Genomic DNA, 17,106 nt, shown 5'->3' on the forward strand with positions numbered 1-17,106 from the left:
CTTTGCGAGCAGCGTATTAAAGAAACTGTCGCTTTTTGCAGTGTCAACGCAACTGTGCAATACAATCGCAGACGAATTAACACGAACAGCAGACAATGTCGTGCAACTGTACAAACGTTTAACGATAGATAACGAGGATGATCCGTCTCGAGCGAGCATCGACAGGGACACGATGTTGCGCGGCCTCGAATCGTCCGTAAACGAGACGATGCGCACATTGCGACTGGTGGTTTCAGGTGGCGAGGGCCACGAAGGTTCCGCCAATCCCGAAAACGTTACAATGAACGAAGCCACCGCCAAATTCCAAGAACTGCTTGCTGGCCAAGACCAAGGAAAAGTGGTTAACATGATGCAGCAATACTCCGAGTTGCTACTAAACATGATGCAACAGAGAATGGGAGGGACGCAATCAAGCCATACGTAAAATCCGTCCATTCGCTAGTTCTCTAAGAAGAAAACGAACGATCAGGACACCAGCTACTACGCCACACGGTCCTCAGGTACCGTATACACGAGCACATAAAGCTACGCCTCTCAATCTCTGTAAACTCTTCCTAAAAGCGTATCGAGACACGGTAGATAGTATTTAAGATCCAGGTTCTGAATTCTTATCCTCGATCTCTCGTTGTTTCTGAGAGTGGTTTTACGAGTGCGCAGGATCAAAAGTTTAAGCATGAACTGTTTTTTTTTTTTTTTTAATACGCGGTACGGTTGTTTCATTGTAAACGTTGCTGTTAGAAGGTTGGCGATTCAACGAAAAGAATTGGTCGTTTGAAAGTCAATATCGGCTTCTGTTTTTTTTTTCTTCTTTTTTTTTTGAAAGTAAAGGATCTTTATGTTTTCGATTGAACGAGTTTGAATGAATTTTGTCCTTGATCGTAAGTCGTGTCGTGCACTGAATGGTGTTTCTAGCCAAAGTTAATAGAATATTTATCAACGATTTCGTGCGACCAAATATACAAGATTCGCGAAAGTTTGAACGGGCTAATTTAGAAACAACTAGAAATGTGACGCGACAATTTTCAAGTTTCTAGAAATGTTGCGTCTGGAGATCTTTCCTGTCCAATTTGGAAGGGAAAGCGGGAAATGAAAAATTACTCGTATCTTGAGGCCATACGCCGATAAATGCCAATTAACTAAAGACTCTTAGATTAGTTTTCAAACAAATATATATATATATATATATATTATATATATATATATTTATCGATCATTGCGCGATATATTATAATATTAGTCCTCTCGTTATGTAACCAAAGGTTGTTTGTACCTATGGTCTAAAAAGCAGTCTCCCTTCCTTCCCCCGATATTTGCAAAAGCTTCGAAAATCTGTAATGAACGTATGCAGTGAGCGATGTAAACTTGCCAGTTCGAGTAAAAGAAAAAAAAAAGAAAGAGTAACTAGTTTCTAATTAACGCATTTAGATGAAAGAAGAATGTGTATCGGCTTTGTAGACTTACCCGTGTGTCTGTCAGGGATAGGAGACGGATATGTGATTTTATATCTTTAAAACGAATATAATCGCCGAATAGAACGGAAGTATCGCCTACTAATTTTACTTCGCAAAGAAAAGATAAACAAGTAATTGTCGAGATAAGCGAAAACAGTAACAGCGAGAAGTTTCATTTTTCGTGGACGAATTGATTTGAACCGAGCCTACGATGGATACACGGAAACTGTGCTACGTTAGTAACTGCATATTTTGTCATAGAAATTATAAATATTTTTACACGCGAATAACGTCGAGAGACAAACAAAGCAAAAGTTCCACAAAGTACCGTAAACTTTCGTTGAAAGGTTATACTGGAATTCGAGGGCTAAACGGGCTTTACAAGTTTCAAAGGAAGGAATTGCATCGAGGAATCAAAGTATTACGAACACGTATTATTAACGATTTTAACGTTTATTACAAAATACGCGCGATTCGTTTCTCCGTTTAATAAATTGTAATTACATTTGTCCTCTGTGTAAAGTTTCCATATTGTATGTAATGTATAAAACGTGCCATTTAGGTTAACCAGTATCACTCGCTTGTACTCTCTACGAGAACGTTTTATTGCTTCTTTAGGCGTGTATCATTAATCTCTTTGTTGATAAACGTGTAACATATCTTTAGTATCATTCACGGGGACATAGGCCTAAAGTTGTTTTCATTCGATTACATAATTTATCAGATACTGGGTTAAGAAAGACGATCCTTACAACAAATTGCAATTCAGTATTGCTTTACTTTATATAATATCGCCTCTTTTTCTTTTCATCGATGACTCGATTGGGAAAATATTATTTTTCATTGTTTAATCGTGTAATTTTTGCTAGTGAAAAAAGCGACTTTTTACGGTGGTGACTATTATTCTTGAATGATACGGATCAATACCTTCGCTATTCGTTGGTTCCATATTTTCCAGCGAACGTGTCTCGACACAGGTAACGTTGGAATTAACCCGCGTATCATTTGCGGACAGAAGTCGATTCGCTGAAAATCAAAAGTACCTTTTGTCGCTTATAGCGGTTAGAATCTGAAATATCTCTACTATCATGTATCACAACTGCCTATCGTGGTAGATCTTATCGTTTTAGAAAATCGATGTAAATCACTGATTTCGGCGGTGAAGGTGTTGATTTCGTTTAAATATATCATTATGTATTATAGAAACTAGGAATATTTTATATTCAATGTCAGCATTTTTGTAATACATGAACGTTAGCGTATAAAATCATGGAAGCGGACGTGAAAGGTGGAAAATGTGTCGAATCTCGTCTCATACATCTCCTCGTATATTTACCCAGCTTTATGTGGTAATGAACCATTCCAAAATTTCACTCTCTCAGTGTAATAATCATCAAAGACATTTAAATACTTTTAATTGATCGCAAAGATGATTAACGGCTTTGTATATTGTTGTATTTGTTATATTAAGACGTATTGTTATGTAATATGTTACTACTCGTTTCTTTAATGTGTACATATTTATTTCAAAGTTTTTGCAGGAAACAAGACAGTTTGGTAATCGCGAATGCCAAATGTAATAATTTCGTCGTGAAAGAATGTAACTTTTTAGCACTTTGTTTTGTATATTATGTTGATAATTAATAATATAATAATTCTTACAAACTGGAGAAATTTTAGCACTCTTGCCAAAAAATAGAAAACCGATTAAAATATACGTCCAAAGCTTTATTTTCAGAAAACATTGTATTAACAAGAACGAACATCACAGGATGATGGAAAATATTGCTCATCCTGGCGACTCGATGACTAAAAATGTTAAAGAACTTTTATTCTTGTTCTAATTCTCATAAAAATATATAACCGTCTCTATACAATAGGAACACACTCGCTAAATATACGGATATACTTAACATTAAATATAATTTTTAAAAGATAACAATCTCATCGATAGATCAGTGGAACATTACGTGCGAATAAGATTCGTGGAAGACTTGTTTCTGATGATTTTGCATGTCGTGTAATGTAAATACTGTTGTAATATACTGTTATGTTGTCATGATCATATTTCTTATACGGTGTGAAAGGAGTAAGAGTATATGATGAGTAATTGTAAAAGTAAAAAGTATGATGAACCGTCTTATATAATTTAATAATTCTCTTCATGGGAGACTATATTAAACAAATTATTGGTACTACTATCGTAAAGTCTCCACGTATTCATCTAATATACACAATTATTCGCCACTAATTTTTCCATATCTTTTTACCATTTATGTGCCAGTTGTTTGGCGTAATTCCGCTAGCTGTAATAAAGCGTAATAGTTTCAATCAGAGGTTTTAAATTTAAAAATTCGAAGTAGGAGATTGATAGAACATTACAAACCTCCTTCTCTTCGTCTACTTCGTCTTCTTCGTCGGATCCGTGAACCGACGCAGCAGGAGTAGTGTGTCTCGAAGAGGAAGGCGACGGTGGTTCACTAATAGGTCTAGGATAACTGAAACGTCCTACTCCACTTTCAGCATATTCAGAAGCGAGTTCTGGATAAACGATTGTCAAAGCTTTGATTCTGGCCTGGCGGTAGTACTATTAAAACAATCGTGTATTTAGTCGATTTACTTAGAAAGCTGGAAACGTGAAAATAGTAAATGAAAATTTAAGTAATAAATACACTTACGATGCCAAGGTTTCTCCAGTCAAGGAGATCACTAAGACGCTCGGTGCGATTTCTTTGAATAATACGTTGTCGACGACTCAGTCGTGCAAAATCAAACATATAATGAGCAAGCTGTTGAACAGTGTTCTCCAGGCCAATGAATCGTCTGTCCACGATATAAATACCATAACTCATTGGATCAGCTATGTGTTCTTGCATGAAACATCCGAAACCAGATAGATTTGTGGTTATACTGGGAATACCCATAACTGTACATTCTGCAGGCGTGTACCCCCAAGGTTCATAATACGACGGAAAGACACCTAAGTGACATCCTCTGACAAATTCTTCGTAATCAAGCCCAAATAATGGATTCGTCGATGATAAAAATTCTGGATGAAATACTATCTAGGATATGAAATTAATACCAGTTACGTATAATTATAGTGGGGATAATAACGTTTTAATCACATTGCCGCATAATTACCACGAATCATAATCGATTACCTTCACTCGATCATTGACTGTATTGAAAAGATTGCATCTTCTGATGGCGTTTAATACCGGATCGTTCCAGTCGTCTACGACATTGTGCGTGGTAACCGGAGGCAATCCATTTCTCTGTAGGGCATATAAACACCTGAAACGATAGAAATAATTTTAACATGTTTTTTTTTAACTCTAATTGAAATCATTGTAATATTACCGTTTAATTTTGATGGTATCTTCTTTCTGTAAAAGATCTTGCGTGTCAGGCATACGACCAGAAAGACACAATTCGTACATTCGCTTTCCTATTTTCTGTTGTATGTCGTTAATTGCATCTCTTAAAGATTTGGTAACCTTCAACGAAAAAGCAAATTCTCATATTGACAATCGATATAGTTCTTCGTTGATTTAAGATTATTTCACTTACAGCATGACCACGCAACGACTCTACATTAAAATTATTAGTTCGCGCTGGAAAAATAAGGAAAGCCACGACGGTCATATCAGGTCTAGATGTTTTTAAGTAATGATTCAATCTAGCTAAAGCCTCGATAAATATATCGGCGCCCTTGTTTCCAAACTCGTAACGTCCAGCAATAAAAAAGTATAAGGTTTTATCCAGATCGAAATCATAGTGCCTGAAATGGTGATTTAATGCAGATATTTTATGACACAGAAAACGAATGTTACGTGAATCTTGTATTACAATTTACATACCCGTAAAAGTGACCCCTCACAAATTCGTGTATTTTTTCTTTACTAACGGCATGTAAATTTTGAAATTCATGAATTGCTGCAAATTTCTTCACGTTGAGCCCATTTGGTGTGATTATATCAGGTTTTCGTCTCAGTAAATGCTCCGCTTCGAAACCTGTTATGTCCGAAACAGTTGTGAATATATGCGCTAAATGCGTAGCCGCACGTTCCATACAGTATCTATGATAAATTTGACGCTTTCCTGCTTCTTCGTCCACGTTGAACTACAGATAAATTAAAGAAATTAATACGTCCAAATAATATTGACAAAAGAGATTAAATTCAAGTAGGCAGCCACGATACCTTATCTAAATTATTATAGAAATCAATCTTTCCCGCGCATAAGTATCTTCCTAGAAGAGTGGCATGAGTAGTAAAAACTGTAGCAACGTCTACGTGTCTGGTTCTTAACGCGATTATACCAACACCGGCTTGCCATTCGTGACAATGAACCACGATTCGAGGAGGAACATCGCAATACCCTTCGGCAGCTTGTCTAAGATATAAAAATTTATTTTTAAGGGAGTAATGAATCAGACAAAATTGATTTTTGTGTTATGTAAAATTCACCTGAATTCAGAAATAAATTGACACACAAGATAACCAAGAATAACTGCATCATTAGCTTCTATATCCAAATGAGGAATACCAAGATTACAAGTATTCCATAATTCCTGCTTATATTCATCCAACTTCCATGCTGCACTTCCAATATCGAACAGAATGATCTGTGGGTTTCCATCCACTAGCCAGGTCCCTGTTATCACCTCAATAAGAACTCTTTACTTTATGGCAAAGTAGATCTCATTTGCTTTTAATTTTCATAGGTTTTATTGAAAATAAGGAAAAACAGGGAGTAACCACATCATTTACTTGCAGGGGCAACTGACCTTGAATTAATTTTGGCTTTGTACCTGGACTTTAGCCAAATTGCTATTTTTAGTATATAATGAAATATTACAGTAACTGCAAGTGTATATTTGTGTCAAAACAACAAACTTTTGTCTGATTAATCTGTTCATGCTCCATTACATACTCTCTTCTAGCACTTTATCTTTACACAATTGAAGTTTTAATTAAATACAGTACTCAGAGTACTTTATAGAGAATGTTATTTAAACTTACTTTAAATCCTTGATCACGCAAAGCTTGTACAGCTAAATGCAGTGGATTATTATGTGGAAAATCAGCTTCCTCTACTTCAGTACGTGCTGAGGTTTCTTTGTATGGGCCAATAAGACAATATTGATCTCCCATTTCTTCTGTTGATACAAAAGCTTTGGAACGTATTACAGTGTATATACCACCAACTAAAAATGCAATAGTGAAGAGTAATCAATACAAATTAATAAATTAACGTTTTGCTTTAGTATATTATGCATACCCTTATTGGCAGCCTCCCATGCAACTTCAAAATTCCATCGATTTTCATGCTGTGCTGAATATCCACGATCCATAAATTCTAATAAGTCATTACTGCTGTCCATACGGTAAAATCTTCTAGATACACGTTCTCTTGACATTTTGTTGGCTCCTTTGCACCCTTAAATTTGTACAAATTTAAACCTTTAATTCAGGATGATAGAATATTATCTTTAGAGGAATTATGATGTACAAAAGGATTTGAATCATTTAATAACAATATATTAGACTTTAATAGTAAAATTATTTCAATGGTCTTTTTTTCACCTGCTTTTTGTGGAATTTTTTAAATGTATTTTACAATTTTTGTGACATTTTTAATTTAATAACAATTATACAAGTAATATTTTATATTTTATTTCTGAAAACGTATTAAAAAAAATAAGATACAAAATCGACTAAAAAACTAAGGATATAGCAATAAAGATAACTCAATATTAATGTAAAAAACGAATACTTCATTCCATTCTAAAATGAATCGAATTATTGAAATAACTTCCCGAAAATCAAGATCTACGCGAGCAAGTGGAATTTTACGAGCGTTAAGTATTTTCCTACGTATTTAACTGGCCAACGTTGTAGTTATATTATACTCGAAAGAAACACGTTGCCCCTTGAAAGAATCTATCGAAGGTCAATGACAGCACTAACGTAAGTATTGCCAGATTGCTACTACTGTAAGGGTTTGCCGGTTCCATTAAACCATGTGGAGTTTATTGTTCCTTAAGAATAGTAAACGAAAACAAGATATAAAAAGTAATGTTTAAATTCGAACAACTCACTTACTTCCGCTCGAAACGATGTACCACAACAGGAAAGGAAATAGATGAAGAACAAGTAGATTGTGGACGGACGAATAGTTCCACGGGCAACCTCCCGTGAAGGTCACCACAAACTACGAAAGGTCACAAGGACTTAACGGGGCTCGAGTCAGCCCCAGTATCTCGGTCTACTTTAAACACGACGAACCTTGCTCGATTCACTGATAACCACATTGCCTCGTGTTTCTTTCGTAACAACAGATGGCACGAGATATCTCGAAGAAACCGTCCTTGGCTTATGATCAACCTCGTCAATTCCTTTTGCCGATATATATGTACCTAAATATGCCCCATTCAAGTGCATACTCGCAAAGTGCATACATACATCCCTATGCAACTGTTGATATTATATTACTTTTGGTTACAACATATACATATATACAAATTGACAAATTCTTACATTTACAAGGAAATTTATCTGAATCACCAGACAAGATTTGTACTCTTGGATTACTCAATACTCTTGGATTACATTTATAATTTATGTTACAGATTTTTCTCTCTTTGACATTCCTTTTACATGTAAATAAAACACATTATGAACATACGTATAAATCAGAGAACGATTATTCACACTAGAAAGGAAACGTGACATATATTGTTCTTAATTTGTAATTATTTATCAAAGTTTTAATTTATTTTTTTCATGTCGAGAAATAGAACATAAAACGCAATTAAAATTTCATGTACCACGAAGATTATATTAAATAATTAGTACAATTCAATGTTTGAAAGTAATTCTCTCAATTTCAACTAGATTTATTCGAAACGACTAAAAATAATAAGCAACAAAGATTTATCGATTTACGTTTCTTTGCTTCGTTTAAATTAAATTTTTACCGTTTAGTTTCCATAACAACCGTCATTTTTACATCGAATTTATTAGTTCAAGACGTATTATACAGATGGCGGTTTTAACCACTATATCGTATGTAACTACAAGTTTCCTTCCTAGTACGTTTACATAGTTATGAAATTATAAATAGCATTATTTTTTGGAGCCACAGTCATGTAAACGGATTTGAACTGAACAATAGTATTGTTGTTATTGACGTAATATATACTCCTATGAGACATTTCTTCCTATGTCCATGAGACATTTTTACACGTGAATGCATTAAGGAAACTATCCCGTCCATTGAGTCGAAAAAGATCAAGATGGAAAGCAATGGAAGTTCTTGTTCCGCGCATGCGTTATACATATACATGTATACTATGAATGTTGAGACAGAGCAGAACATGCTATTCATCTCTGTGTACCCCGTAGAACAAGACCTTTTTTGTTCTCCATCTTAGTTCTTTTCGACTCAAAAGACGGATCATTACCCCTAGCGAATATCTAGACCTATTTATATAACCATTGCCGTCACAGATTGCACCAATTAACGCATTCTTTCGGGCTACGTCACTGGTGACGAATGCGCATACGCACGCTTTTGGGATTTTTGTGGTAGCGCCGCTATTGGCAATCCTCGCATGCAGGACTGTTTAAAAAGGTTCTGTTTTATTGTTAAGGAATAAACACGTGGAAAATCTGCAAACATGGCGGTAAATATTCATTATGAATTAATATTATAATTAGCTAATTTTTGTACTTTTTACGTTATATTCGACAAACATATTCATATTACCATGTTTTTGTCTTGTTTAGTCAATTAACCTATTTGGAATACATTTATTTTTCTAAGCGCTTGAAAATATAAAGAACGTTTTTGTTTATCGTATTATTTTTACGGTAGGATGTATCGTATCAATTTTGAATAGTATAATGCTTTATATTTCTATATTTCATCTTTAATGGAATTGAAGGAAAACAAGTTGGCATAGCAACTGTTGTTTGATCGATATGCTTTTGTAATATTTGGAGAGATATAAAGATAGAAAGATAGAAAGAGCGATATAAGAATAGAAAGAGAATGTTGCATAGAGACCCTTTATGTTTTGATCTTATAATGCGTGTACATCGATGTAATAAATATGTAAACATAAAATTCATCAAGCATCAGTGTAAACAATGGATTAAATAAGGACAGGAGAGGTCTTTATACAGCTTTCTGTTTCTATTCCCACTCTTGTATTATATCTCTCTGTCTCTATGTAGGATACTGTATGTAGGATATATTAGCACTATATTAATACAATTACTTCCTTTATTTTAGGCTGTCGCAGCTGCAAAAGTTCAAGAAGTTCGTGAAATCACAAGGATAGAGAGAATTGGTGCACATTCTCATATTAGAGGTTTAGGCTTGGATGATAGTTTAGAACCTCGCCATGTAATATATATTAGTCTTTTGTACATTGCGACTTCAATACCTACTTTTATTAACTTTGTGTATGATTATTTAGGTGTCGCAAGGCATGGTTGGTCAGCTTATGGCACGAAGAGCCGCAGGTGTTGTGCTTGAAATGATTAAGGATGGTAAAATAGCAGGCAGAGCTATACTGTTGGCAGGCCAGCCTGGAACTGGAAAAACTGCCATTGCCATGGGAATGGCGCAAGCTCTAGGAATGGATACTCCATTTACTTCAATGGCAGGTTCCGAAATATATTCTTTGGAAATGAGTAAAACAGAAGCTCTTACTCAAGCTATTAGAAAATCTATCGGTGTCAGAATCAAAGAGGAAACAGAAATTATAGAAGGTGAAGTAGTCGAAATACAAGTGGATAGACCTGCTACAGGTATAGGTGCTAAAGTTGGTAAACTAACACTGAAAACAACGGAGATGGAAACGATCTACGATCTAGGAAACAAAATGATCGACAGTTTGATGAAAGAAAAAGTTAGTAAAGACAAGCAATGAACATTTATTCTTTCGTAACATTGTTTATCGGGTTCCTTACAATTATGATTCGCTTAAGGTACAAGCTGGAGACGTGATTACAATCGACAAAGCCACAGGAAAAATAAATAGACTGGGAAGGTCATTTACTAGAGCTCGTGACTATGATGCAACTGGTTCTCAAACTCGCTTCGTACAATGTCCCGAGGGTGAATTACAAAAACGCAAAGAGGTCGTACACACAGTAACTTTACACGAAGTCGATGTTATTAACAGCAGAACCCACGGATTTTTGGCGCTGTTCTCTGGCGATACAGGAGAAATTAAATCAGAAGTACGAGACCAAATAAATGCGAAAGTCGCTGAATGGCGCGAAGAAGGAAAAGCAGAAATCGTTCCAGGCGTTTTGTTCATCGACGAGGTTCACATGCTCGACATCGAATGCTTCTCGTTTCTTAATCGAGCACTTGAAAATGAAATGGCACCGGTCGTTATTATGGCTACAAATAGAGGTGCCTTATACTCGTGCATATATGTTGTTTTAATTGATAAAAAATTAATCGTTGAATCTTACAGGTATTACTAGGATTAGAGGAACGAATTACAAAAGTCCGCATGGTATTCCAATAGATCTATTGGATCGTATGATTATCGTTCCAACGAGTCCGTATCAAGAAAAGGAATTGAAAGAAATTCTAAAGATAAGGTGCGAAGAAGAAGATTGCGAAATGGCGGATGATGCTCTAACCGTCCTTACCAGAATCGCATTAGAAACTTCATTGAGATACGCGATTCAATTGATTACTACTGCTTCTCTCGTTAGCAGGCGAAGGAAGAGTACGGAAGTAAGTATCGTATTATACGTGCTGTTAGTCGTATACGTACTTCTTATATTGTTACAAGAACATAAAGATAATATGTAAATACAGGTCAATATCGATGACGTGAAGCGTGTTTACCAGCTATTCCTCGATGAAAGTAGATCTACACAGTTTCTCAAAGAATATCAAGATGATTTTATGTTCAATGAAATGCGTAAGTAAATTCTGTAGAGAAGAATGAAAGAATTAGTAGAATCTTTACGTTTCTCAAATTTCATTCGTGTAATTGTTTCTGTTACAGCGGAAGAACCGATGGAAATATCGTAACGATAGGTAAATAAATAAATTTAAACGCGAATGTTGTTCAATAAAAGTTTATAATTTTCTACTTATTAATTCCTTTCAATATTTCATCAAAATGTTGGGCAGATATACATAAACGTAATGTATAAACATTATAATAGCAGAAACGACGTACTATAGCTCAAATTAAATATAAAAACTTAACAGATTCTCTCTTCATACTCGCTACAGTTTGGTTTTACAGCGTTTGATTTTTCTTACGATTATTAATAAATTCATAACGACAGAGTTAATTAACTCTAACATTAATCGTCGAGGTAAATTAGTTTTTGGCGTAAACTCTCTGTTAATTTTGAAATCTGTCGTACATTTCAAATAAATCTGAGATTTGCTTACAATCTATAACTTTGATATATATATATATACATCACCGTACGATGTTATTGAGTATATACCGCTTCATCGATGACAGACTACGATACGAATAAAGTCAATCTGCAACTAGTACGTATATTTTGTACCTTTACGTTTTCTTCTCTTGGCTCTTCTTAACTGTAAGAAACGATATTTATTGTTCCTTTCATCGGATATACATGTATACAAATACATACATAGTTTCGCATAAATTTTGCTTACTCGTTATCAATTTTATTCCACCCTCCGGTTTCAAGGACGACTGAGCCTTCTTATCTTTCGATATGAATCCCAAACCATATTCCATTTTGTAGACGGGGAGAGGAATCACCGTAGACGAGACTGGTATCATCACTGAAACAATCGATAGCGAAATTTCGCATTAAATATCACCAGGTTTCGTTCAAGAGTTGCGCTTTAAAGTTTACGCGCCTTAAGGATACAGAAGATAAGTTCATTACGTCTCAGAGCATCGCAATTTCTCTCGCATTTCGCTCTACGAATACTCGTAGGCAGAATCGTTTCTCATCAAGTAGGGAAAGGAACGTAGGTAACGTGGCGAGGCGCTAAACATTTATTCGCAGTATCCTTAACGAGGAATATTTGCTTATCGGTTTTAATCGAATATCGATTCGGTAAGTAGGCGACTGTCAGCGTCGACGTCGACGTCCATTCGACGAGTTGCAGCCGAGATAGCGAGCTACTCGTGCAAATCTTTGCTATTACGATTGCTGTTGTCCATCGCCGCGAAATTTTGATTAAATTCTCACTGACGAATTCGCTACTGAATTATCTTATTATTTCTTTGGAATATTTCGTTAAATCGAATCAAGGTACTTCGTCCACGTTAAAGCAAAGTGAAAGGAGAAATTTCACGGGGATCGTATTTGAAAATTAGTAGCTTTCGAGTAACGATAAATTTTCGTAGCGAAAGTAAAAGAATATTCCATTTACGTAACTCGAGAGAGATTCTTTGCGAAGCGATACTCGAGAAGCGTGAATTTTCGCTACGAATCACGTGAACGGTGAACGCATTGAAACGTTTCAAATCACGCGACTACACGGCCAATCTGCGTGCCATACTCCACTGCAGTTGACATTTACGCCGATTAATTATCATATTTAACATTCTCCCTCTCTGTTTCTCTCTAATAGTCCAACGAAGGTCGAGTCGTACAGGTTCTACTATCGTTTTGCGCGACACGCGTCTCCTTGCTGTACAGGGTGTCAGAACGAGCGCAATTAGGTGTGTTCGGACGACTCTTAGTAGCTGCGGCTGCGAGCTCTTCAGTTTCCTAACAGAATCTTAATTGCATATTAATCGTTGGCTCGTACTTTCGTATTAATAGCGATCGAACTGTTCGGTGTTATTAAGAAGCCGATAACTCGATAACGCTAATAACCCAATAAACTCGACGTTACTAATGAACCGATAACTCAATTTTCCTAACAGCCTAACTAATTCAATGGTATTAGCTTTTCCGCTCGCCCATTCCCGCTATAACTCTATCTGGTCTTTCGATCTTCGATCAATTGCCCAGTTTCTTTGCATCATGCGTTCCGAGCCAAAGTTCTCTTAGGCTGAAAGGGACGACGAGAAGCAGCTTCGACGTTGCAAACGACGACGAACAGATAAAGATCGGTACGCAACTTGGCGAGCAGAAACGGGCACGCCGGCGCACCTTTCAATCGTCACGATTCTTCCAACGAAAGGAAACGCGGATCAACAGCGGTGGTGCGCGTACTCGTCCAGCGAGTATCCTGCTATCCTAGAAACCAGCCGACAACACGAAACAGCAGACACAACGCTACTCTCCGCTCCAACAGTTGCACCGGGGATACGATCTACTCGAGATATCGCGGCCTCGCTATAATCGAAGCCTACGCTGAACGTGGACTGACGTCATCGGCCCGTTATTCCCACCTGTCAAACGTGGCCCGAAGGAAATTCGGGCTCGAAGAAATCGCTCTTTATTTGGCCAACAATCGTTCCGGACACAGACGTCGGCGGATACCGACCGATCGTCGGTTTTGTCCTCGCCTTGTTGATGCGCTCATTGACTGTAATTTATGCTACTCTCCGGTCTCTCGCGGTTAGGCAACGAGAAGACAGATAACGAGCAATAGCGACGGTGTAGCGGAGTTTGATCGAGTTGTCCGAAGTTCCATCGATACCGGCTCGGTCCTATCGAGACGTCGATAAAACGCCACGCCAAATGACGATGCATTTGTCAAGCTGTGGTTTGTCGTCGCCGTTTACCATGTACGATCAACAAGGTAAACAAGCCTCGAGAATCGATCGTCGATCCAAAGACCTGCACGAATTAGTCATCGCTAGTTAGATCACAGTTTATATCTGTTTGGCGAGGTTCGCGTAAGCGCTTACATATAAAGCAGGAAACGGGACGTCACGCGACTCGATGCTTTCCAAATTGTCGGAAGAATGAAACGAAGCGAGTAGAGGCGGCGGAGGCGCGACGCGATAGAAAAGCGAAGAAAAGAAGATTCGGTCGTAAGGAGAGAGAGGTCAAGGCGCGTCTTCGTATCGATATGGCACGAGCGGCAACAATTAAGGTGAAAGCTTTTCCGCGGTCAGACGTTCCCGCGCGACCAAGACCTCCAAGATCCAAGTTAGGATCTCCGTGCAGATCGGAGAAAGAAGCATCGAAACTTTCGATTCTTTAAGAAGCGCCACGAACGCCTCGTTACCTCGCTCATCTCGCGCTTCGATATTCATCCAGGCAAACGATAAAGACATCAGTTTCGCGAAACAAAGGAAGTCTCGTTGCGGAGTCGATCGAGGTTTCTTCGACGTGTTACGCAGCCAGCGAAGACGAGTTCGAATCGCGTAAAACTCGTTGCACGGGCAAAATCCCGAACGATTTTTCGTCCCGTTTGACTGGAAGATGTACGAGAAAGTGAAAAGAAAGCGAGTCACTTTTTCACGGCGCAGCATGGACACAGCTGAGGGAAAACGGAAAAGACACCATTCGCTTGGTCGCGCACTAGCGTTACAAATTTGTTCCTAATCGAACGTTAAGCGGCAACAGTAGCGTAGGTATTATCGCGGATTATCGTCGCTTAGATTTCAATTTCTTGTTAATTTATTTCGTGTTAATTAATCAGAGACACGTCTTACCTGGCTCGAACACGTTGTCGTGGTTCCTTTTGTAGATGGTCGGTTTCGCGTACGTCGTCGCGATCGTCACGAGGAAACAAACGAAAAGGAAGGTCGGAAGAAACGACATGGTTCGCGGGAGGAAGGATCGTATTTCCGGTGCGATCGTGGGCCGATCGAAGAGAACGAAGTCGCGAGGTTGCTACTCTTGGCGATGTTTGGGCCGGCACTACGCGGAGCAAAGACTAAAGAGGTGAAAACACTTGCCACGAGTGGGGAAAGCTGCGAATAAACAACAGAATTGCCACTCTCCGGCAACTCGCAGCTTCGGATTTCTAGCGCAGCCAAGTACCGCGACACAGTCAAATTTCTTCAACCGCGAAAGGAAAGTAGATTTTCTGTTTCGAGTCCTTCGTTCGAGTTTCGCACGAGAAAAGGTTCCCACGATCGATTCCGGTTTCGTTCCGATTCAAAAATTTCCATTTCTACGTTCCACTGGTTCGACGTTCTCTATTTCTAAATGTCACGCGTGGAACGCGACGCATATAGTTTTACATCGCCTCTTTCCCAACCGGCTGGGACATGGAAATATCCAAAGGCTAGCAGAATTTTCATATTTCTCGTCGATGCTCGGCGAAAGATATCGCACAGGCGAGAAAAAGAGTCGCAAGACGAATCGTATGAGTCGATGACGAGTCGCGTCGATGATGGAACGGCAAAGGGAAGGAGACAAGAAAGAGGAGGAAAACGTTTCAGACGAACAACGAAGGAGCGTCAAGGATTCGTATTAATCACTGACGATATTCGTCATTCGTCGATTTATCTCACGCGTTCTCGTTTAACGACTAAAGAGCACGACGAGCGGCGGCAGACTCGCGGCTCGTGTCGCGCTGGGAAACACGACGCAGAGATGGCCAACGCGGTATTTCACGCATTTAACGCGCGTTTAATCGCCTAGCATTTTCCTTTCTGGTTTGTTCGCGATCGCGCAACCGTGTTCAAGTTGCGCAACGCGTAACCACGCTGCGTAAAAAAGATGCCAGGGAAAGCGAGAGATTTCGCGAGGAAACGAATCGTCGGACGCGTTTCCGCAAAGGGATGACAGCAGCGAGGAAGAAAGCGACGGAACAGTTGAATATTGCGGTAGTTAATTATACGGTGGATCGGATCGGTCTAGTTGGGTCCGGTAGTCGAGTCGGGTGTGACAGCAACGACCTGCCGCTGGCCTAACAATGGAAACTGGGTTAAAAAGTGAAAGGATCCAGAGATCGAAGAAGGAACGACCGTGGCTCCTATTCGGCTCGCTATTCGCTATTCTGTATTCGCGTGGCGATAGAGCTAGTCGCACTGTTCCGGTCCGTATAATCGGCTTTCCGGGTTCAGTGGTTTCCAAATTGGCAGAAATTTCGCTCGGTCGGTTTCGTGTCTAAAGCAACTCCGCTTTTTATCTTTTCAAAAATCTCGAATTACCTCGAGAATAACTGTCTTTCTATACTACGAGCTATATGTATAAATAGCGAGCAACGAAGCAGAGTTTTCTGTTTTGTCCTATTTTTTTTTTCCACCTCTCCGACGGAGAAATCCCTCCTTTCTCTGCTTGTTCCCTCGCTGTTCTTTCGCGTTAATCACCCCATTAATTGCCCGCTGTTTGTTCATTCTTTCAGCCGTTCGTCGATCGGCAAACGGAAACACGCAAGTCGGCGAAAGTCGTCGCGACTCTCGTTTCATCGTTTCGCGTTCACGTGCGCGCGTTTCTCGTTCTCGAAATTTGCTCACCTCGGCCGATTAACTTTATTCGCAACGACGCAAAGCTATCTGTGTTTCTACCCTCGAAAGACCCGTTATCGCTAAAACACCGTTTACCGAACGTATAAAGCTTCTTCGTTTTGTCTCGCAGCACATTTTGCGCAGTCTAGATGTTATTCGGAAACCTTGTTAAACCTCCTATTTGCGAAAGATGCCGTTCCGACGCCTGTAGGTAGCTGTTATCGCGTAACCGGGCCAAGTACGATAGATTTACATAGTCGTTAGCGTTTAAGAATAGTCAGCCTGGTGATCTAACTTGCAGCGTAA

General features: G+C 38.6%; 4 protein-coding genes across 13 annotated transcripts in view; 2 read left to right on the forward strand and 2 right to left on the reverse strand.

The window, feature by feature from the left end:
* Positions 1-3,787, forward strand: part of Wdr62 (WD repeat domain 62) — an 81,758-nt gene extending 77,971 nt beyond the window's left edge. For 6 of the 7 annotated variants that reach the window (XM_033337170.2, XM_076621947.1, XM_076621946.1 and 3 more), the window contains one exon: positions 42-2,962. In XM_033337170.2, coding sequence (XP_033193061.1) covers positions 42-424 — 383 coding nt within the window. In that variant the 3' untranslated portion in view covers positions 425-2,962. Of the gene's footprint in view, positions 1-41 lie in introns of all 7 variants that reach the window. The other variant, XM_076621941.1, reaches the window with a different exon arrangement.
* GlyS (glycogen [starch] synthase) lies at positions 3,159-8,136 on the reverse strand. 4 transcript variants are annotated; one of them, XM_076621950.1, is made up of 13 exons: positions 7,997-8,136; positions 7,562-7,933; positions 6,738-6,896; positions 6,479-6,663; positions 5,924-6,120; positions 5,657-5,849; positions 5,315-5,577; positions 5,025-5,235; positions 4,815-4,951; positions 4,616-4,748; positions 4,130-4,516; positions 3,838-4,038; positions 3,159-3,757 (listed from the first exon to the last, which is right to left on the reverse strand). In XM_076621950.1, the coding sequence occupies exons 3-13, from the start codon at positions 6,874-6,876 to the stop codon at positions 3,725-3,727; spliced, it is 2,079 nt and encodes a 692-aa protein (XP_076478065.1). In that variant the 5' UTR covers positions 6,877-6,896; positions 7,562-7,933; positions 7,997-8,136; the 3' UTR covers positions 3,159-3,724. The 4 variants fall into 4 exon arrangements, with proteins under 4 accessions (XP_076478065.1, XP_033193062.1, XP_033193065.1 ...); XM_033337171.2 differs by having other exon boundaries at positions 6,738-6,919; XM_033337174.2 differs by having other exon boundaries at positions 7,558-7,933.
* Positions 8,137-8,871: 735 nt separating this feature from the next.
* Positions 8,872-11,590, forward strand: rept (RuvB-like helicase 2 rept). The gene is made up of 7 exons (XM_033337133.2): positions 8,872-9,144; positions 9,756-9,869; positions 9,943-10,377; positions 10,457-10,889; positions 10,954-11,222; positions 11,307-11,412; positions 11,500-11,590. The coding sequence occupies exons 1-7, from the start codon at positions 9,139-9,141 to the stop codon at positions 11,523-11,525; spliced, it is 1,389 nt and encodes a 462-aa protein (XP_033193024.1). The 5' UTR covers positions 8,872-9,138; the 3' UTR covers positions 11,526-11,590.
* Positions 11,557-15,577, reverse strand: LOC117158338 (uncharacterized). The gene is made up of 3 exons (XM_033337139.2): positions 15,055-15,577; positions 12,138-12,269; positions 11,557-12,053 (listed from the first exon to the last, which is right to left on the reverse strand). Exons 1-3 carry the CDS (start codon positions 15,161-15,163, stop codon positions 12,025-12,027), a joined length of 270 nt encoding a protein of 89 aa, XP_033193030.1. The 5' UTR covers positions 15,164-15,577; the 3' UTR covers positions 11,557-12,024.
* Between the last annotated feature and the right edge of the window lie 1,529 nt (positions 15,578-17,106).

Source organism: Bombus vancouverensis, chromosome 10 (genome assembly GCF_051014615.1).
Source record: "Bombus vancouverensis nearcticus chromosome 10, iyBomVanc1_principal, whole genome shotgun sequence".
NCBI classification, from domain to species: Eukaryota; Metazoa; Arthropoda; class Insecta; order Hymenoptera; family Apidae; genus Bombus; species Bombus vancouverensis.